This window comes from Sarcophilus harrisii, chromosome 1, assembly GCF_902635505.1.
Source record: "Sarcophilus harrisii chromosome 1, mSarHar1.11, whole genome shotgun sequence".
Taxonomy (NCBI): Eukaryota; Metazoa; Chordata; class Mammalia; order Dasyuromorphia; family Dasyuridae; genus Sarcophilus; species Sarcophilus harrisii.
The window spans coordinates 651,688,555-651,710,525 of record NC_045426.1 but is presented as its reverse complement, the minus strand read 5'-3'; the positions used below and the strand labels follow the sequence as shown (position 1 = coordinate 651,710,525).

Sequence of the window (21,971 nt, the reverse complement as noted above, 5' to 3'; positions counted from 1 at the left end):
GAAAACTATCAATTGTTCATGGCAGGGCTGAAAACAAAAATGACAATTCTGCCAGAATCGGTCTACTTCCTCAGTACCATACCAATCAAACTGCCAACATATTATTTTATAGAACTAGAAAAAATAATCATCTGTAAGAAATGACCAACAGGATGATTTCAGAAAGGCCTGGAGAGACTTACACAAACTGATGCTGAGTGAAATGAGCAGGACCAGGAGATCATTATATACTTCAACAACAATACTATATGATGACCAGTTCTGATGGACCTGGCCATCCTCAGCAGTGAGATCAATCAAATCATTTCCAATGGAGCAGTAATGGACTGAACCAGCTACACCCAGAGAAAGAACTCTGGGAGATGACTAAAAACCATTGCATTGAATTCCCAATCCCTATATTTATGCCCACCTGCATTTTTTATTTCCTTCACAAGCTAATTATACAATATTTCAGAGTCTGATTCTTTTTGTACAGCAAAATAACGGTTTGGTCATGTATACTTATTGTGTATCTAATTTATATTTTAATATATTTAACATCTACTGGTCATCCTGCCATCTGGGGAAGGGGGTGAGGGGTAAGAGGTGAAAAATTGGAACAAGAGGTTTGGCAATTGTTAATGCTATAAAGTTATCCATGCATATAACCTGTAAATAAAAGGCTATTAAATAAAAAAAAGAAAAAATAATCACAAAATTCAACTGGAAGAAAAGGTCAAGAATATCAAGGGAATTAATGAAAAAAAAGTACAAAGTACCATTTGGTACTGGCTAAGAAATGAATGGTGGATCAATGGAATAGATTATATACATACAACACAATAATGGAGGCCTATAGCAGGCTAGTATTTGATAAAGCCCCAAATTCCAGCTTCTCAAATAAGAACTCAGTATTTGACAAAAATGCTGGGAAAGTTGGAAAATAATATGTCAGAAATTTGTCATAGACCTACATCTCACACTCCATACCAAAGTAAGGTCAAAATGAATACATGATTTAGACATAAAGGAGGATACTATAAACAAAATAGGGAGAGCAAGGGGATAATTCACCTCAGTGATCTTTGGAGAAAAGAGGAATTTATGACTAGAGAAGAACTAGAGAACATTATGAAAGGTAAAATGGATAACTTTGATTAAACTAAAAAGTTTTTTGCACAAACAAAACCAATAGAAACAAGATTAAAAGGGAAGTACAAAGCTGGGAAAAAATCTTTACAGCCAGTATTTCTGATAAAGGTCTAATTTCTAAAATATATAAAGAACTGTGTCAAATGTATAAGAATACAAGTCATTCCCCAATTGATAGTCAAAGCATATAAACAATTTTCAGATGATAAAATTAAAGCCATCTATAGTTATAAGAAAAAATTCTCTAGATCACTATTGATTAGAGAAATGCAAATTAAAACTACTCTGAGATACTATCTCCCACCTTTCTGATTGGTTAAAATGACAGAAAAAGATAATGATAAATGATTGAGGAGATATGGGAAAACTGGAGCACTAATGTATTGTTGGTGGAGTTGTGAACTGATCCAACCATTCTAGAGAGCAATATAGAACTATGCCCAAAGGATCATAAAACTGTACATAACCTTTGATCCAGCAGTAGCATTATTGGGTCTGTATGCCAAGGAAATTATAAAGGAGGGAAAAGGACCCACATGTGCAAAAAATGTTTGTACCAGCTCTTTTTGTGGTAGCAAAAAATTGGAAAATGAATAGATGCCCACCAATTGGGGATTGGCTGAACAAATTTGTGGTATTTGAAGATAAAGGATTATTATGGTTCTAAAAAATGATGAACAAGCTGATTTTAGGAAGGCCTGGAAAGATTTACAAGAAGTAATGTTGAGCAAAACAAGCAGAACTAGGAATACATCATATACAATTACAACAAGAATGGGCGATGATCAATTATGAAAGACTTGATGCTTCTCAGTGGTTCAGTGGTTCAATCCCAATAGCCTTTGGACAGAAAATGCTATCTGCATCGAGAAAAAGAACTAAGGAGACTGAATGTAAATTAACACATTGTGTTCACTTCTTTTTGTTTTTTTTCTTTGTTTCTCATGGTTTTTGCCTTTTGCTCTGATTTCTCTCTCCCAACATGATTCATAAAGCAATGTGTGTTAAAAATAAAGTAAAATAAAATAAAAAATTCCCCAAGAACTACTTTGGCTGCATCCCATAAGTTTTAGTATACTGTCATCATTCTCTTACTCATTCTTTAGGATTATTTAATTTACAATTAATTTTCAATCTATTTGTCCATGGTCCTGTATTACATGTAATTTTAATTATATTATGATCTGGAAAAGAGTACACTTAATATTTCTACATTTGAGTGTAAGGTTTTTATGCCCTAATACATAGTTAGTACAGAGCTATATCATATCTAACTTTTTAAAAATTCTGTTCACCTTTTTAACTTCTTTCTTGCTTATCTTTTAGTTAAATTTATCTAATTCTGAGAGAGCCTGTTTGAAATCTCCCATTAGTATAATTTTGCTGCCCATTTCTTTCTTGTAGGTTTCATTTTGGGATCTTCTTCAGAAAACCCCCCAGGAGATTTTGACTTCTGGTTCTAGGATATCAGGACAGTTTTCCTTGATTTCTTGAAGGATGTTGTCGAGTCTCCTTCTTTGGTCATGGCTTTCAGTTCAATAATTCTCAAATTTCTCTCCTTAATCTCTTTTCCAAATTAACTGTTTTTCCAATTATGTATTTTAGATTTTCTTATGTTTTTTTTTTTCATATTTTTAGTTCTGTCTGATTCTTTATGTCTCACAGAGTCATTAGCTTCCACTTGTCCAATTCTAATTTTTAATGAATTATTTTCTTCAGTTAGCTTTTGTACCTCCTTTTCCATTCTACCAGATTCCATTCCAATTCTACTTTTAAAGAAGTTGTTTTATGTATTGGTCAACCATCTGGGGGAAGGGGTAGAAGGAAGGAGGGAAAAAGTTGGAACAAAAGGATTGGCAACTGTCAATATTGAAAAATTACCAATGCATATATCTTGTAAATAAAAAGCTATAACAATTTTTAAAAAATAAAGAAGTTGTTTTATTTCTTGGGCCAATTTCCCTATATAATAACTTGTGGATCCTACTGCTGCTGGAAGATTGAGATCCTTTGACTTCAGATTCAGATTACTAGAACTGATGCTAGTTTGTGAACCAGCCCCTTCCTCTAGAACTTCCTCACTGTGCCTACAGATTTTTATTTACTCCATCCTGATCCTTTTATCATCCTTTTGCCAATTTCTTTAGGCATCTGTCAATTTTCTTATGCAGTCTTAGATTGGATAGAGTACTCTACTGGTATCTCTCTTTAATAATGATAATGATTATGTTGATGATAATGATAACTAGCATTTATACAGAATTTTAAAGTTTGCAAAGTACCTTACAAATATCATCTCACTTTATATTCATAGCAACCCTCAGAGGTAGGTATTACTATTATAGCTAAGAATACCTTAGATCCCACATGTGTTAGTGTTCTGAGCCTTCCATCCTTTGCTGGGCGCAATATGTTACCTGAGGAAAGGTTGCTAGGGACCTAGCCAGGCATCTTTCATTAGCTCCCAAACTATCTAGTCTATCTGTGCCAGAACAAGACAACTTCCATGTCTTTCTTCTAGTCCAACTTCTCAACAGAGGAAGAACCTCTGTTACAAAACAAAACAACTCCTCCTTCAACTTCAGGTCTCTTACCTCCTATTGTACCTGTATTTTGAAGGTTGATGAACATTCTCACACCTGGTCATATTCTTCACATCCTAAGTGACTTTGAACTCCATTTCCCATCCTCTACCACTTGATTGCCTCATTTCCATCTTCCTCAACCTTCTCATTCCAAAATTTCTTCCAAACTCTTTCCACTGTGCCCTCTGAAATGACTATTCCATAGGCAACAAACTTCTTTCATTGTAAATAATACCCCTCTCACTCCTTCCATCTTACTAGCTCTTACTGAAACCTGGCTTGCCCGACAGCACAGACTTTCTGGCCACATTACTAATACTGACTGCATTTTCACCCATTCTCTTTGATTAGTGGTCCAGGCAGGGGAATTAGAATACTACTTGTTCCCCACTGTAACTTCCAGCTTCTCCTCCACTTAGTAACCTCTTTTTCTTTAAGGCCATTCACATCAACTCCCAAATGGAAATACCAGTAGTTGTCTGGAAACACCCCTGCCCTCTCCCCAACCAGGTTACTTCTTCAATAAGTTCAGCAGCTGGTTCACAAATTTTCTCTCCTCCTCAAATCTGACCCTCATACTAGGAGGTCAACAAAAACACTGATTCTCTCTCAAATACTCTAATCTCTCAGTTCCTCAACTACTACTTCTTCTAATTACTACTCAATTACTACTCTTCTAACCAACTTCAGTCAAATAAAGATGGTCAGATCTTTGTTCTTCCCATCTCTCACAAATGTATTACCTCTATGATAAAGAATTCAGAAACCCTCTTAATCTGACTAGTATCTATGGGATTCTTACCTCTCTGTCTTCCCTTACAAAATTCTACTCTTTTCTCATACCATAACTTCCAATCCGTTCTCAATCCTCTCCTAGTCAATTTCCCCACGCACAAGCAATCTTTCTGCTTTTTCCCATCTTGATCTTGTCAAAACAATTCAACTCTATACTGTCTTCCTCTCTTGAAACTCTACCCCTCTTACTGAACTGCCAATTATACCCAGCCAAGTCTTAGTCTTGGATCACTCCCAGTTTTTTTTTTTTACTTCCTTTTACAAATATGTTGCTGTACAAAGTTAGAGAAAATCACACAATTATTCTGACTGGATTCACTATAGATTTCTGTTACATAATTTCACCTAGGCTCTCACTACAGCTATGCAATCCTGTTATATATTCCTTTTACATTCACTATCCCTCTCTCCAGTGGCACTTCCAAACCTTTTCATTTCTTTAACAATCTGGCTTCTCTTTTTATTCTAAGTCACTAATAATCTCATAGTTGCCAAACCCAGTGGTCTTTTCTCTATCCTCATTTTCCTTGGCCTCTCTGCAGTCTCTTGACTGATTGACCACTCTCTCTTCCTTGATACTTTCTCTCTGGGCTTTTGGATATCTCCCTCTCTTGGTTCTCTTCCTATCTAACCACTCCTTTCTCTTTTGCTAATTCTCCAGATTACACCCTCTGTCCATTTATGTCCCTCAGGGTTCTGCCCTGAGTCCTTTTCTCTTCTCTTTCTATAGAACCTCACTGGGTGATCTCATCAATTTCCAGAAATTCTACCAGATTCTCAAATCTAGCTATCTGTTCCTATCTCTCTGCTGAGCCTCAATCTCACTTCTCCAAATGTCTTTTAGACATCTCAAAATGGATATCCAGCAAACATCTTGTAAATGGACTTATAATTTTCACATTAATCGATAATGAATGTGTAATGAATATACTATTTATATTTTTCACAGCTGTCACTTTCCCAGCAGATTCCGTCCTGGGAATCAGAGGGTCTCCATAACTGTGATGATTCCTATATTTCTATGCTTCTATACCTAAGTGAAGCAAATCAAAGACTGTAAAACCTATTCCCATTACAGAACTCTGGTTCTATACCCCACTGAGCAATCATTACTCCCAAGATTTGAGACAGTCAACTAAAGAACTGTTCTCACATGACTTAACACCTGTATTGTCTTCACTCATGATTTTGCCATAAGAAACTGCTCAAGACTGAGAAATGATTATGTTGTAATCCACCTTCTCCCTATGCCTTCTCCCACCTCCTCCCCAACTTCCCACTTGTGATTTATATGAACTCTGCCTTTGTTTCAGCATGGTTAAGTTCTCCTTAGAAGAACATCAGGTTTGTAAACTGCATTGCTCACTCTGAAATTAATTAATTAAAACATTATTTAATTGCTGGCATGCCTCTCTCTGACCTTTGCTTTGCCTCTAATTACTCCCAGATTAAACCTCAGAACAGTAAAATTTTATGAACAACCTTAAACTCAACATGTCCAAAACAAAGCTCATAATCTTTCCCCTGTCACCAACCCTCACTCCTACCTTCCCTCTTACTACAGAGGTCAATACCATCAGGTAACCTAAGTCACTCTGGACTCCTCACAGTCTCATTCCCCCTATCCAAACAGCAAGGGAAGCCTGCTGACTTCCCCACTGCACCATCTGTTGATCTCCCTTTTCTCCTCTGACACTTCCATCACTTCAGTGTAGTACCACATCAGCTCATACCTGGACTGTTGGTATTAGTGAGTCTGCCTGCCTCAAGTTTCTCCTTACTCTAATACATCCCCCATTCAGTCACTAAAGTGATTTTCTAAAACACAGGTCCAACTGTTGGGATTGGGAAGGGAACCCCAAAAGTTTGGGGTCACAGACTGGTGTCACTGTGGTGTCTCAAAAGAATTTGCAGGCTTGAACCTATTCCAAGTCAAGGGGCAAAATGTATTGTAATTGTAATGCCATTACAAAGCAGGTCGAATTTCCAAAAGAAATTGGCAGAGAAACAGAAGCAAGAAGACACATTTATCCATCTATCATTGATATGCTAACTCTATGGCTCATAGGTAGGGCGGAGGAGTGGTCTCTGGAATTTGGTTCTTGCTGACAAGATTATCAGTCAGCAATGAGGAGTGGTCTCAGAATTGGGCAGATTGTCAGAACAATAGCATTCCTAGGTTGGGTGTGGGGAGGGGCAAAGCCACAGGGCTTTGGAATAAGATTGCCAGAACAGAAGCCCCAAGGTCAGAGGACCCCAAAACCACCACTATATTTCCCTAGAATTTGTACCATATTCCAACCACGTCCTTTCCCTACTCAATTCCAATGACTCTCTATTGCTTCCAGGAACAAATACAAAATATCTATTTGGCATCCAAAGTCCTTTTATAACAAGTCCCTTCCTACCTTTTCCAGTCTTCTTACAATTTACTTCTTCATGGCCTCCTAGATTTATAAGAACAAGATCTACCATCTTTCATGTTGGGGCATTTTCTCTGGCTTTCCTTCATGCCTGAAATGATTCTCCTCTCCAACTACTGATCTAAGTACTGAGTGAAACAGGGAAACTGAGGACTTCTCAGAATGATAAATTTGGGTAATTCGAGACTCAGCACCAAGGATCTGTTAATCATTAAGGCTCTGGGAAGAAGAGTGAAAAGGCTTGCTCTTCCAGCAGAAATACCAGAGATAACCCCCTTGACCTTTATTCAACTGCTTAGAAAAGAACCTGACTAATTATTTAATGGCCTGGAGATATTCAAGAAGCCTCCAAACTAGCTATCACTGTTGATTGAGAAAGGCTGTGGTAAACCAAGTCTCCTTATTTTATTTTTATTTTTTTTCTTAGTTATTTTAGAAATTTTTAATCCCTCTGGCTTAATCGATTACTTACCTCTAAATAAATCCCCTTATTGTAAGGGATTATATGGTCTCTCATAAAATCATTAACTAAGGTAGATTGAACCTATAACCTAAATTTTAGTTTATGAAGGTCTGATGGGTTTGGGAAAAATGAAATTTTTTTGTACAAAGGTGCTCATATCAGATCAAGCAAGCATTTGTAAACATTGTCTAAATTTACTGTGATCAGCTTGTTATAAACACATCTGCAATAAGTCACCTATATTGACTAGAATTTAGCAAACTTTTGCTACTTCCATCTGAGCAGGCAGTGAAAATTAACCACATGAGGGGATTCCTATGTCTATTTAATCGCTTCTAACTCTGTAATCGGTGGCCTCTTCTTTCTGAGACTCCAGTGAATGGATTGCCTGCTTCTTGTGAGATTCTAATAAAAGTTTCTATCTTCACTTTGAGAAATCTCTGAATAATCATTTTGAGTAAGGAATTGCGATGCTGTTCCACACAGCACCAAATAAAATCTCAACTACTACATAAGTCTTCCCCAACATCTCTTAATTTCAGTGCTCTCTCATTGTTAATTATTTCCTAGTTTAGTTTCTGGGTAATTAATAATAAGCATATTAATTAGGTTAGCCTGTAACCTAATTATAATAAATTGATGGTCATGGTTTCTCTCAGTAATCAAAACTGCAAAAGGAGGTTCTGAGTTACCTTAAATTGGATGTATGGCTTCTGACAGGGAACTACACAGATAAATGTAACTCAACCTTAATTGGTGGATATTTAGTAAATAAATAGACTAAAAGTCTTCAGGTTCTGCTACAGAGATGACGACCTGATCTTGAGACATAGCAGCCTCAAGCTTTCTGGGCAGCCTTTTCCATCAGGACCTCTCTAGTTTTATCCTTTACAAGCTAAATTGCTCTAAATTCAAGGGAGAGGACAAAAGACTGGGGGTGGAGGGTGGGTGTCATACCCCAGGCAAAGGCCTGTCCAGACTGGATTCTGTTTATAATCTAAATAAAAATTGGGTGGATCTCACTTAACCTAGTTAATGAGTATTGCCTTGAGGACTAGGAGTAATCTCATCACTCATTTTTGCCCTTAAAGAGAGTGAGTGACCTTTTAAGGATTTGAGTCTTAAAAGACACTGGAGGAAAAGGGTGGATTACAAATTAATAATTAGTTATTAACAAGATAATGTAAAATTAATTTCTCTCATTTGTTTGAAAGTCTCCCCCATTAAATTGTAAGCTTGCTGAAAGGAGGAATTGTCTTTTGCCTCTTTTTGTTTCCTCAGTGCCTGATACATTGAGGCATTTAATGTTTATTGATCTGAGTGAATTTATAGGCTCAGAGTCATCACAGTTCAGTGAAAAGAGCACTGAATTTAGAAGTAGGAGACCTGCTTTTGAAGAGAGGCTCTAGTCCTTCCTAGAACATAGAAAGTGTTTAACAAATATTTATTGTTATCCCTATTTTAAGGATGAGGAAATTAATTCTGAGAGAAGTTGTGACTTGCCCAGGATCACACAACTAGTAAGTGTGTGAGATTGAATTTGAACTCAGGGCTTCTTGACTCTAGGCCTAGTATTCTATCCACTACATTACATAACTGATCTTTCTGATCACTGGTTGTGTTGAGGCTGGGAAGGAGACTCAAAAAGTTTGGGATTATAGACCCCTGTCTTGAGGTGTCTCAAAAGAATTTTCATTCTTGAACTTATCTCCTTAGCCAAGGGGCAATGTGTATTGTAATTGTAACACTACTACAAGGGGACTCCTAGAATTCAGCAAAAAAAACAGAAGCAAGGAGACACATTTATCCAGCTTTCTATCACTCCAGTGCTAATTCTATGGTTCAGGAGTGGTCTCTAGAATTTGGTTATCACTGAAAAGATTATCACTATTGTCTCAGGAATTTGGTTATAGGACTATCCTGAGGCTGGAGGTTATCTGAAGTCAGCAATGAATTGAGGAGTGGTCTTTTCAGAATAAGATTATTGTTAGATTGGAAGTGTGGGAAGTCCCTGGTGCAGACTCCAAAATCAGAAGATTTAGAATTACTGATTTATTGTTAGTACAGAAGCACCCCTAAAATCAGGAGACTACAGCATCATATTACCTATTATTCTTTTAGATTTTTGCTGGGATGTATGTGGGAAAACTGGGCTTCTCAAAAACTTTTCCTATTACCATCTTCATTGGAATTCTATTTTTACTTGAAAGACTTAGATATTTCTAAGTACGAATGAACAAAAAACTCATTTGCCGTGCTCAAAAAAGACACATTTGGCTTCACTCCACTTGAAAAAGAATAATAGACTTGTGATGGTAGTTTGAAAAGAGAATTTGAACCTGAAAATATTATTACATCTTGACTACATGTGAGTAAAGAGTTTTCTGATTAATCATATAAAAATGAACCATATTTTACAAAAGTTTGTAACATCTTATTTGTGTAAAATGGAGTTTTCTTCTGTAGTTGTCATAATTGCAAAATATTCATCTCTATTAATGATATAATACAACTTGTGGGAGACAACAATAATTTTAAGATCCCTTGACCTTGGCGGCTTCTGTTCTAACAGTCTGTCAGTAATTCTAAATCAGAAGGCTTTGGAATTTGATTCTGAGGCCCTCTGTTCTAAGAATGCTATTGTTTTGTCAATGATTATAAAAGTCCTCTGGCCTAGGAAAATAATAACATTTCTTCCCTTAGACTTTAGGGAAGATATATTAATGATCCTAAGACTATTGTTCTATCAATCTGTCTGTAAATGATTTCAAGTCTTCTGGCCTTAGAACATTACTGTTGTTGGTCGGTGATAACCAAATTCTTGAGACCATTCCTTGATTCTACCTCTAAGCCATAAAATTAGTATAGCAATGATATGAACTTGATAAATTTGTCTCTTTGCTCCAGCTTCTTTGCTAAATTCCTGGATTTTAGTCCGCTTCAATTGGCATTACAATTACAATAAACTTTGTCCAATGACTTGGACATGAGTTCAAGCCTGAAAATTCTTTTGAGACAGCTTACAATATTGGTCTGTGACTCCCAACTTTTTGGGGTCCCTTCCCAACCTCAACATTAGTGTGAAAAATGATTCTAAGTAAACTGAACAACAGCACCATGTTTTAAAAAAGTTTTTTGGGGAAAAAAAGCCAATCTATGTTAGGAGAAACATCTATTACCAATCTTTTGTGAGTTATTTCTCCTTCATATTTCTGCTAAACTCTTTGAGAAAGCCATTTATACTCATTTCCTCCATTTTCTCTGAACCCTTTGCAATATGATTTCTGGTCTCATAATTCCAAATGAAACTGCTCTCTCCAAAGGTACCAATAACCTCTCAATTACTACATCTAACAGCCTTTTCTCAATCCTCTTCCTCTTCAGCCTCTCTGCAATCTTTGACATTGCCAATCACATTCAATGGATACTCTTTTCTAGGTTGTCAGAACATTGCTCTCCTGGTTCTCCTACTTATCTGATTATTTCTCTTTTCCTTTGCTGGATCTTGATAATCTGTCAAGATGAAGACTCCTAATAGTGGGTGATTTCCAAAATTCTGCACCCAGGTCATTTGTTTCTCCTACTATACTATCTTTGAAGATGATCAATTCCTATGGGTTCATTCATTATTTCTATGTAAACAAATTCTTAGACTTTTTATATATCTCTAAACTTTTCCCCTGAGTTCCATTCTCATGTCACTGTTTTTTGAACATCTTAACTAGGTGTCCCAGAAGTATACAAAATTCAACAGTCCCAGAATAGAATCCATCATCTTATTCCCCCAAACCCTACCTTCCTCCAAATTTCCCTATTGCTCTCAAGGGTACTGTCTTTTTAAACCAATTTCCTAGGCTAGAAGTCTAGGTATTATCTTTGATTTTTCTCTTATACTCACTTCTTGTTTGGTCATGTAATCATATCTGACTTCTTAACAGAAATAGTTTTCATGACCTCCTTCATGACCACATGGATCATAGCATACCAGACTTCTACCTCCACTGTCTCCTGAGGTTACTTTCATGACCCTGTCTATCTACCTCATCCTCTGCTATCCCCTTCTCCTTTTGCCTTCAATCTTTCTCAAAATTAGGGGCTTTTCCAATGGAGTCTGTATTCTTATTGTGTGGTCAAAGTGTTTAAGTTTCACCTTCAGTATTTGATCTTCCAGTGAATAGTCTCAGTTAATTTAAGTATTGACTGATTTGATCTCCTTGCTGTGCAAAGGACTCTCAAAAAATCTTTTTCCAGCACAATTCAAAACCACTGATTTTGCAGCATTCAGCTTTCCTCATAGTCCAACTCTCACAGTCATTCATTGCTACTGGAAAAACTAGAGCTTTACATATGTTAGCAAGTGATGTCTCTACTTTTTATTACACTGTCTAGCTTTGCCATAACTTTACTTCCAAGGAGTCGTTTCATTTCATGTGTGCAGTTGCCATCTGAAGTGTTCTTTGAGCCCAAGAATGTAATATCTGACACTGTTTCCATTTCTCTTTCCTTTATTTGCCAGGAAGTGTTGCCATGACCTTAAGCTTTTTTTTCTTATGTTAAGCTTCAAGACAACTTTTATATTTTCCTCTTTCCCCTTTATAATGAAACTGCCTGATAGTTCTTCACTATTTGCCATCAGAGTGGTAATGTCTGCATGTCTCTGATTGTTGATATTTCTTCCAGCAAGCTTAATTCTGGTTTTTGACTTGTCCATCCTGACATTTCACATGATATACTAGTCATATAAATTAAATAAAATGACAATATACAGCCTTGTCATGGTTTTTTCGTAATCTTAAATTAGCTCTTTCATGTTTAGTTCTAATTGTTGCCTCTTGGCCCACATACAAGTTCTTCAACAGACAAGATAACCTGGTACTACTATCTCTTTGAGGATGAACACTCATTCCACATGCCCAGTTTATTTTTAAAATAAAATTTAAAAAAAGAAATTTTTTTTAAACAGAAAGTTTATTTACTTTCACAACCTCTCTCATATGTGCCTCCTACTCATACACATAGCCATCACACTGGTAGAGTTTCTCATTAAATGAGAACGCATATAAGGTACTCTGCAGACCATAAAGTGCTATATACAAAGACTAGCTTATTATAATTTTTTATTACCCTAATTAATCTTCCTACCTCAAATCTCTCCTTACTCCAATCTACCCCCATTCAACTGCTCAAGTGATTTTCCTAAAGCACCAGTCTAGTCATGTCACTCCCATGCTCAATGTTAGTTACAGTGACCAGTGAACTATAAGATCAAATACAAATGTTTGTTTGACATTTAAAACTCTACAATCTGGTCACCTTTGGCATATTTAACCATATCATTTGTCTATTCAGTAAGTCCAATGAGCCCTGAAGTCAGGACAATCTGAGTTCAAATCTGGTTTCAGACACTTAAAACTTCCTGTGTGACCCTGGGCAAGTCACTTAACCCCAATTGCCTCAAGTGAAAAAAAAAGTTCCAATGACTCACTATTATTATCTCCATGGTCTTATATAGAATTATTTGATATTTAAACCTTTATAACCTGGCCCTTTCCTACTTTTCAAGTCTTTTTACATGTTAATCCCTTACTTACTTATTAATTTGCTGAACATATGATTCCATTTCACATCTTCATGCCTTTTCACTAGTTTGATACCCATCACTCCTGGAATATTCTCCTTCTTCACCATTACCACAAGGCTTTCATGGATTTTTTCAAGACTCTAAGCTTTTGGAGGAAACTTTTCCAGGCCTACTCCTTTCTCTAGATTTTCCTCCTTCCCCATATTCCTTTTGAGATAATGTTCCATTTCTACTATGTATATCTTGTATAAGTATTTGTATGCTATCTTCTCTACTAGAATGTGAGTGATTTGGGGGGAGGAGGGGAGAGGGAACAGGAACTATGATTTTTCTATTTTTTTTGTAACCCCACTGCTTAGCACAATATCTGGCATACAGTAAGTATTTAATAAATGCTTCTTGACCTTCATAAATATCAACATTTCTATATATTACTAAAAAAGTCCAGTAGCAAGAGATAGAAAGAGAAATTTCATTTAAAATAACTAGACAATATAAAATATTTGGAAGACTACTTGCCAAAACAAACCCAAGAACTACATAAATGCAATTACAAAACACTTTTTATACAAATAAAGTCAGACTTAAAAAAAGAAAAACAACAATAGTACCTACTATATGACAGATTCATTTGATTCTTAAAACAAATCTGCAAGGTAGATGCTGTTACTATTCCCATTTTAGAGATGAGAAAACTGAGGCAAAGTATAAATGATTTGCTCAGGGTTACACAGTAGTAAATACTGAGACCAGGTTTAAATCCAGTCTTCCTTACTCTAGATTTGGCACTCTACACTGTGCCACCTAGCTCCATCATAGCTCTAGAGCTGGAAGGGACCTGAGATACCATTCAGTCTGATCCCCCCTTATTTTATAAATTAGAAAATGAGAACACTGAATGTGTCAGAGATGAGATTTGAATCTAAGTTTTCTGACCCCAAAGCCAGAATGAGCTTTGGACCACACTTAATACCATACACCAAAATAAGATCAAAATGGATCCATGATTTAGGCATAAAGAACAAGATTATAAATAAATTAGAGGAACATAGGATAGTTTACCTCTCAGACTTGTGGAGGAGGAAGGAATTTGTGACCAAATTATTGATCACAAAATAGAAAATTTTGGTTATGTCAAATTTAAAAGCCTTTGTACAAACAAAACTAATGCAGACAAGATTACAAGAGAAGCAACAAACTGGGAAAACATTTTTACAGTTAAAGGTTCTGATAAAGGCCTCATTTCCAAAATATATAGAGAATTGACTCTATAAGAAATCAAGCCATTCTCCAATTGATAAATGGTCAAAGGATATGAACAGACAATTTTCAGATGATTAAATTTTAACTATCTCTGCCCATATGAAAATGTTCCAAATCACTATTGCTCAGAGAAATGCAATTAAGACAACTCTAAGATACCACTACACACCTGTCAGATTGGCTAAGATGACAGGAAAAAATAATGATGAATGTTGGAGAGGATGCAGGAAAACTGAGACACTGATGCATTGTTGGTGAGTTGTGAACACATCCAACCATTCTGGAGAGCAATCTGGAATTATGCCCCAAAAGTTATCAAACGATGCAGTGCTACTACTGGGCTTATATCCCAAAGAGATACTAAAGAAGGGAAAGAGACCTGTATGTGCCAAATTGTTTGTGGCAGCCCTGTTTGTAGTGGCCAGAAACTGGAAAATGAATGGATGCCCATCAATTGGAGAATGGTTGAGTAAATTGTGGTATATGAATATTATGGAATATCATCGTTCTGTAAGAAATGATCATCAGGATGAATACAGAGAGGCTTGGAGAGACTTATATGAACTGATGCTGAGTGAAATGAGCAGAACCAGGAGATCATTATATACCTCAACAACAATACTGTATGAAGATGTAATCTGATAGAAGTGGATATCTTTGACAAAGAGAAGATCTAATTCAGTTCCAACTGATCAATGATGGACAGAATTTGCTACGCCCAGAGAAGGAACACTGGGAAATGAGTGTGAACTGTTTTCATTTTAGTTTTTCTTCCCAGGTTATTTCCACCTTCTGAATCCAAATCTTCTTATGCAACAAGAGAACTATTCAGTTCTGCACACATATATTGTATCTAGGATATACTGTGACATATTTAACATATATAGGACTGCTTGCCATCTAGGGGAGGGGGTGAATCCAAATCTTCTTGTGCAACAAGAAAACTACACGGTTCTGCACACATATATTGTATCTAGGATATACTGTGACATATTTAATATGTATAGGACTGCTTGCCATCTAGGGAGGGAAGGGAAAAATTGGAACAGACGTGAGTACAAGGGATAATGTAAAAAATTACCCATGCATATGTTCCGTCAATAAAAAATTACAATAATTAAAAAAAATATTTAAAAAGTAAAATCTCTTTCAATGATACTAGGTTAAGAATCCCTGACTTATTCCATCAGAAAAAAAAAAAAAAGAATGAGCTTCTATTTGTGATGGATGTGGAAGAGAGGCAGCAGGTGGGTAATAAGAATGATGGGAGGAGGGAGAGAAGAAAGGTATCAATGAAATGGAAGAAATCAACAGTTTAAAAGAGGATTCTTCTTATTAGTATTGTGTTCCAACAATTCACTTAACAAATTGTATATAAGCTCATAGTTTCAAATATAATCTTTTCTATTCTTTGTCATTTGAAATGTTAGTGTTTGTTAAGTTCACAATAAAAAAAAAAATTAAATTAAGCATACTGTGTGAACAAATTCAGGAGCCAAATGGTGGAAGCTTGATGGAAAGCATTTGGGTCAGGCCCGGTAAGGGAAGAAGCAAAAGCAATTGTATCTTCTGAGTAGACAGAGAAAAAGATCAGAGAGAAGAGAGAATTGACTAGTTCTGGAAATGTATCACAAGTCTGGAAATTGAAGCATTATATAGTAATGATGGTCAGCAACCATCATCCAGAGATGTTAGAGCTGTCTTTCCTCAATACCTTTCCAAAGGCAGAGGGAAAAGCAAAGAAAAAAAAATCTTCTTTTTAAGGGAGTAATTACTGGGATGGAAATGGTCGATTATTGTTTAAAGAGGACCAAAATGACATCACTCTGTCAGGGTAAGGTAACAGTCTATCCAGCTGTAGCAGCTCTGATACAAGTTAGGCACAAAGCGTCCCAGGAAGGAAATGTTTCTAAACTTGCTCATCTCCTTGCTTTTGAGCCGCTTTACTTCTGCTTTGCTTACAGGGCACAAGAGCTCTGTACCAGTCTCCCAATCAATTTCAAGGTTCTTCAAAGATGGCTCGAAAACTGTCCTTGTGTCACTTCTGAGTTCCACGCGCACTTACCTTGAGCGAATTCTCCACAAAATAGTCTTTTAGGCTATTTTCATTTTAGGGTGGAAGTAGCGGAAGCCCCAAGGGCTAAATGATCTCTCGCTAATTGATTATAGCGGATATTCCTTTTTGATTATGACTTCCAACTAGATCAGCATCGAGGCTCCTTCCATATCTATTCTATAAAGAGTGGCCACTAGGGGGTGCGCGCCCGCCTGAAAGATTCCTCTTTGCCGCGTTCAGATTGGGCTTGTGACCCCGAGCAAGTCACTTCGCGCTGTTTGCCTCAGTTTCTCCTCCGTAAGACGAGCTGGAGAAGGAAATGGCAAACCGCTCCAGGACCTTTGCCAGGAAAACCTCAACCGGGGTCTCGGAGCGTGAGACACAACTGACCACGGGAGAACACGGCACAAACGGAAACCGGAGCAAAACTAGGCCCGGATCTGCAGGGCCCTGCCCGGCCTCCTGCCGGCCTCCTGCTCGGCCTCCTGCCCGGCCTCCTGCCCGGCCTCCTGCCCGGCGGTGGGGCGGCCCGGGACGCGGCTTCTGGATCTAGGCTCAGGAGATGCCAGAAGATACGGGGTGTGGGGCTGGGCCCTCCTTTTCTTTCATCACTCCTCCAGCCTGAGGAGGTGCGACACTCGGAGCCTCAACGCCGGCCTCCGGTCCCATGCCTGAGACTCACGCGCCAATCCCCGAGTCGAGTCTCCGCCCCTGCGAGTCCCGCGAGGCACGTTGGGACATGTAGTCCTGTAGGCGGAGCCTAAGCCCCGCCTCTCATCCCTGTCCCGCCCCGCCAAGGGTAAGATCGCTTCCGGGTAGCAGGCGGCGTGCTGAGCTCGCGTCACCAGCTCTTTTGACTCGGCGGCTTGGGAATGTGGCCCCGGATAGCGGTGCGGGGTCTGGGGTCAGGGGTCACTGGGGAGGGCGGGAATCGCGAGCAGTGAGAGAGCTGAGGGGCCGGGCGAGGCAGGAGGGGAAGCTCGGGCTGGTGGGAAGAGGTGTCCTGGAAGGGTCCCGCTCACCCCATTCATGTCCCCTCGCAGAGGCCTCTCCGGGTGCGCCCTTGGGCGGGCCTGGCCTTTCGTAGCCTGCATGGGACCCCGACCTGGGCGCGGCCCCTCATCCCCATCGTTGTGGAGCAGACGGTAACTCCCCCGGCCCCAGCCCCCGCCTTCCCCGACCCCCAGGCCGAACTGAGGCACCCCCCGTACTGCCCCTTGTATCCGGCTCTCCCGGGTCCTTTGCTGTCCCCCTTCCTCTTCTCCCCGGTGCCGTTCAGCCGGCATTTATTATGCGCCGGCTGTGTGCCGCAGAAGCATCTCGGTTATCGGATGTGGCTAGCATTAAAAGCTCTGCACGTCCCGCGCTAACCTGCGCGATTCTGGCCATCGCCCCGACCTGTAGGTGCTGCCGTCGCCCCTCTTTGGGGCAGAGGAAGCTGAGGCAGACGGGGAGTGGCTTGCGTGATTAGGGCTCTCTCATCTGCCCCGTTTGGGGCTTTCTTGGCCAAGACGCTGGGGTGGTTTGCCAGTTCCTCCTCTAGCCCGGTTTACAGATGAGGTAAGACACGTTAAGTGGCTTGTCCCGAGTCACATAACTAGTAGGTGTCTTAATCTAGATTTGAACTTGGGTCTTGGTGATCCCAGGCCCGCCCTTTTTAGATCACCTGGTCTTCCCCTCCTAGAGGCAATAGCTGCCGGAATTGTTTTAATTCAGAATCAGGATCAGTGTGTAGAACCAACTGGAGAGGAGTTTCAGACGCCCCGGTGGAGTGGTGATAAGGGCCTGGTTGTCCCAGGAAGCACCTAGCAAACAGCGGAAAGACCCCTGGCCCTCCGGCCTCAGATACTGAGACCCTGGGCAAGTCACTAAGTCACTGTTTGCCTAAGGTTCCTCAACTTTCCAGTGCACCTGCTGGCCCTTAAATCCTTATTCCCTTCCCCACTTTGTCCCTATGTTGCTGCCCTTGCATCCTGTTACTTCCCTTTTCCTGTCTCATTGCCTCACTTTGCCTCTTGACCTGTCATCTTTGCCCCATTCCTCTGCTTCTGACCTGCTCCTTTCTACCCCTGTTCACCCCAGTGTCTTCACTCTCTTAACTACTTTCCCCCCGGCTTCACTCTGCTCTCCTCATGTAGGGCCGGGGAGAAAGGGCCTATGACATTTACTCCCGACTACTCCGAGAACGGATCATCTGTGTTATGGGACCTGTGAGTATAATATTTGCTACCTCAGCCCCTTGCTCAGCCCATGGATCCCTCCTGACGTTAACCTCCTCCCTGCTTTCGTGTCCTCTCTACCCAGATTGATGACAGTTTGGCCAGTTTAGTCATCGCCCAGCTGCTTTTCCTTCAGTCAGAAAGTAACAAGAAACCCATCCACATGTACATCAATAGTCCTGGTGAGTGACTACCCTTCCCCACCCTAAAACCCCTACTTAACCCCCCCATAATAATCCAATAGGGTCCATAGTTGAAAGGAAAACTGAGGTCCAGAGAAGGGAAGGGATTTGCTGAGGATCCTTTAGACAGTGTGAAGGAACATTGGAATCAGAATGAGAAAATCTGGCTCTTCCCCATAATAACCCATCTAGGCTTCAGTTTCTTGTCTCTAGAATAAGGGAATGAACTTGACCTTCAAGTAGTTCCATGAAGGAATAGATCCTCATTTGTGTGGTCCATAAACCCATTGGAAAACTGGGTCCCTAGCTTCTCTTTGGGGAGATGCTGTAGAGTTCAAAGAAATCTCGAGGGCTCCTGAGAATCCCAGGCTGGGGGAAGGAAGAGGGTGACCTGGTGGGGAGGAGGAAGAAAGCATCTCTGATGGGTGTTCAGGTTTGGGTTGGGGAGCTTGGAGCCGGGCACGAAGATGGCTTGGGGTGGAAGGAATGGAAGCCTGTGTTCATCTCGTCTTTGTCTGATGTGGCAGGGGGCATTGTGACTTCGGGCCTGGCCATCTATGACACTATGCAGTACATCTTGAATCCCGTTAGCACGTGGTGCGTGGGCCAGGCAGCCAGCATGGGCTCCCTGTTGCTTGCGGCTGGCTGTCCTGGCATGCGCCACTCGCTGCCCAACTCTCGAATCATGATCCACCAGCCATCTGGAGGGGCCCGGGTGAGTTACATACTTGTAGCAGCAGGCAGCCCTGCTTCTCTCCATTCCCACTTGGCTTCACACACCATTGTCCCATCCTTCCCCTCACTTCCTAGTTCTTGTATCTTCTCTTCTTCCTCCTCTGTTCTTCTGCCTCAGTTTCCCCCATCCCCTCCTGCTCTAAATCCTTCCCTTCCTCACTCCTTTCCCCCTCCTTCTGTTTCCATTCCAACCCCACTCAGCACTCTCCCTATGCCCCTGCACAGTTGAATCTTGTGTTTATAGGGTATTTTGCAGTTTACAGATTGCTTTCCCAGCTGTTCATTTACATAACTCTTTGGGGTTTATAAAGCACTTGAAACTCCTTAACAGCCTTCAGGTCCTGAGTGCATTGTTAGCCTCTTTCCACAGATAGGGATACTGAGGCCCTAAAAGCTTAGTATTGACTTTATTATTTTAGGACAGAAGCCTCTGGAGAGGGAAAGGATAGAATGTTCCAGGATTGTGTTAAAATGGAGAGACTCCACCTTGTACACCCTTCTGCCTCTTTTGAATTCACCCACTTCATAAAAAGTCCAACTTAAATGTTGTTGCCTCCATGAAGCCTTCCCTGATCTTTTCAGCTGGTAAAGAGGGTCCCTATACCCACCTCTCTTGTTGCTCTTTTTGTCACTTGTGCTTCTCTCATGCTCTTATATAATGCATAGCATAGGGGCAGATGCAGACCTGTGATTTCATTTATAAAGGGACCTCCCAGGTAAGGAAACTCCCTCCACTACTGCAGATCAGCACATTCTCTGGGACTTAGCTTCTTACAGAGTTATCTATAACAGAGGTGTCAGACTCAGAGGGTTATGGGTTTGTATCTTATCCCCCTAATACAGCTTCATAAAAAAACAAGGAATGTTCCATGGAAACCTTGTATCTTTCTCAGTTCATAGTTCTCAGTTATATTGTATAGGGAAAGGTACTGGATTTTGTATCAAGATTGACTGGTATTTGTGTTCTGGCGGTTAAACATTCTGCACAGCACCCAGCTCATAGTAGGTAGGGATTTCACCAAAGCTTAGTGATTCTGGCTGTAGCAGTACCATTGTGACCCAGGACCATTTACTTCCCCTCTGTGAATATCAGGTTTTTAATTTTTAAAATGAGGGTGATAGTCCTTTGTACTGTGTTCCTCATAAAATTGTCATGAGGAACCACTTCATAAATTTAGAACACAATATAAATGTGAGCCCTCATTAGGCACTTAATAAGTATTTGTTGAATTATTGACTGCAGGCTGGGCTCCCTGCAAGTTGGGAAGTGTCCCCTGTGTGGGCCGTCCCTGGCTGTTCATGCGATCCCCTCCTCCCCCACCCAGGGTCAAGCCACAGACATTGCCATTCAGGCTGAGGAGATCATGAAGCTGAAGAAACAGCTCTATGGAATCTATGCTAAACACACCAAGCAGCCTCTGGATGTCATTGGTGAGTCGGCCCCAGCCATGGGCCATGCTGGGCCTTTCTTTTCCACCAGATACACTCTGGTCACTGCTCTTAAATAAGAGCAGCTCACATTTTAAGATTGAGTGGTTAGAGGTTTTCCTCACAATAACCTTGGAGATAGGAAGTTTGTTAGCCTCATTTTACAGATAAGGAAAAAACCCAACAAGATAAAAGTAGCTTCCCCAACTAGTAGATGTCCAAGGCAGAATTTGAACCCAAGTCCTGACCTACTTTGGCCTAGTGAAGAGAACTGTGGATTCATGACCAAGTGTAGGTTCAGGACTGAGCTTTTCAAACAGCTGCCTCTGATCAGTCAGGCCCTAGGTATGTGGGAGGGGTGGGGGGGTGGGGGGGAAGTGTGCTGGGTTCAGAGGACCATCTCTGTTGGATGTCTTAGTCCTGACTCCACTGTCTGCCCCCTTGCAGAGGCTGCCATGGAAAGGGACCGATACATGAGTCCTATGGAAGCCCAGGAGTTTGGCATCTTGGACAAAGTGTTGGTGCACCCCCCACATGATGGAGAGGATGAACCAGAGCTGGTACAGAAGGAGTCTGCAGTAGTCCCTGCTCCAGCTGGGCCCTGAGCACAAATGAGCCCATTCCTTCCTGGGGACACTGAGGAGCAACACCCCCTTAACCCCCAAAAGACGATGCCCCTTGTCTCCACTGGTTCTCCCCTGACCTTTGCACTGTGCTGCTCTGTCCCAGGACTCCTGGTTGTAGTTTTAGATTTCAGGGGCTTCTGGGGTCCTGTCTGGGAGCAGTGTCTGAGCTGGCCTACTGCCCCAGAACTGACTCTCCAGGGAGCGTGGATTTTAAATTAAAACTTTGGTCACTTTTTGGTCCCTACTGTCTTCCTTTTTCTTAGTCATCCAGAGAAAACTTTGTCATCCCTTTGTTCAACAGCTAGGGGGCTCCCTGGATAGAGCACAAGCCTGGAGGACCTAAGTGCAAACTCAGGCCACCTGTCTGGGCAAGTCACTTAACCCCCAAGTGTCTCCAACACAAACATACCAACCCTGAGCCTCTCTCCCCTCAGTTTACGCAGCTATAAAATGGGCATCACGATAGCACCTGCCACCCACA

At 40.5% G+C, this 21,971-nt stretch overlaps 2 protein-coding genes across 2 annotated transcripts in view; one reads left to right on the top strand and one right to left on the bottom strand.

The window, feature by feature from the left end:
• The window catches only part of ACER1 (alkaline ceramidase 1), a 74,844-nt gene extending 57,848 nt beyond the window's left edge, over positions 1–16,996 (bottom strand). The window contains exon 1 of the transcript XR_004231206.1: positions 16,310–16,996. The gene's annotated coding sequence lies outside the window, so the exon portion shown is untranslated. The remainder of the gene's footprint in view (positions 1–16,309) is intronic.
• Positions 16,997–17,092: 96 nt separating this feature from the next.
• On the top strand, positions 17,093–21,730 carry CLPP (caseinolytic mitochondrial matrix peptidase proteolytic subunit). The gene is made up of 7 exons (XM_031947753.1): positions 17,093–17,190; positions 17,344–17,445; positions 18,439–18,510; positions 18,605–18,701; positions 19,229–19,416; positions 20,762–20,867; positions 21,312–21,730. Exons 1-7 carry the CDS (start codon positions 17,173–17,175, stop codon positions 21,467–21,469), a joined length of 741 nt encoding a protein of 246 aa, XP_031803613.1. The 5' UTR covers positions 17,093–17,172; the 3' UTR covers positions 21,470–21,730.
• The last annotated feature ends 241 nt before the right edge of the window (positions 21,731–21,971 follow it).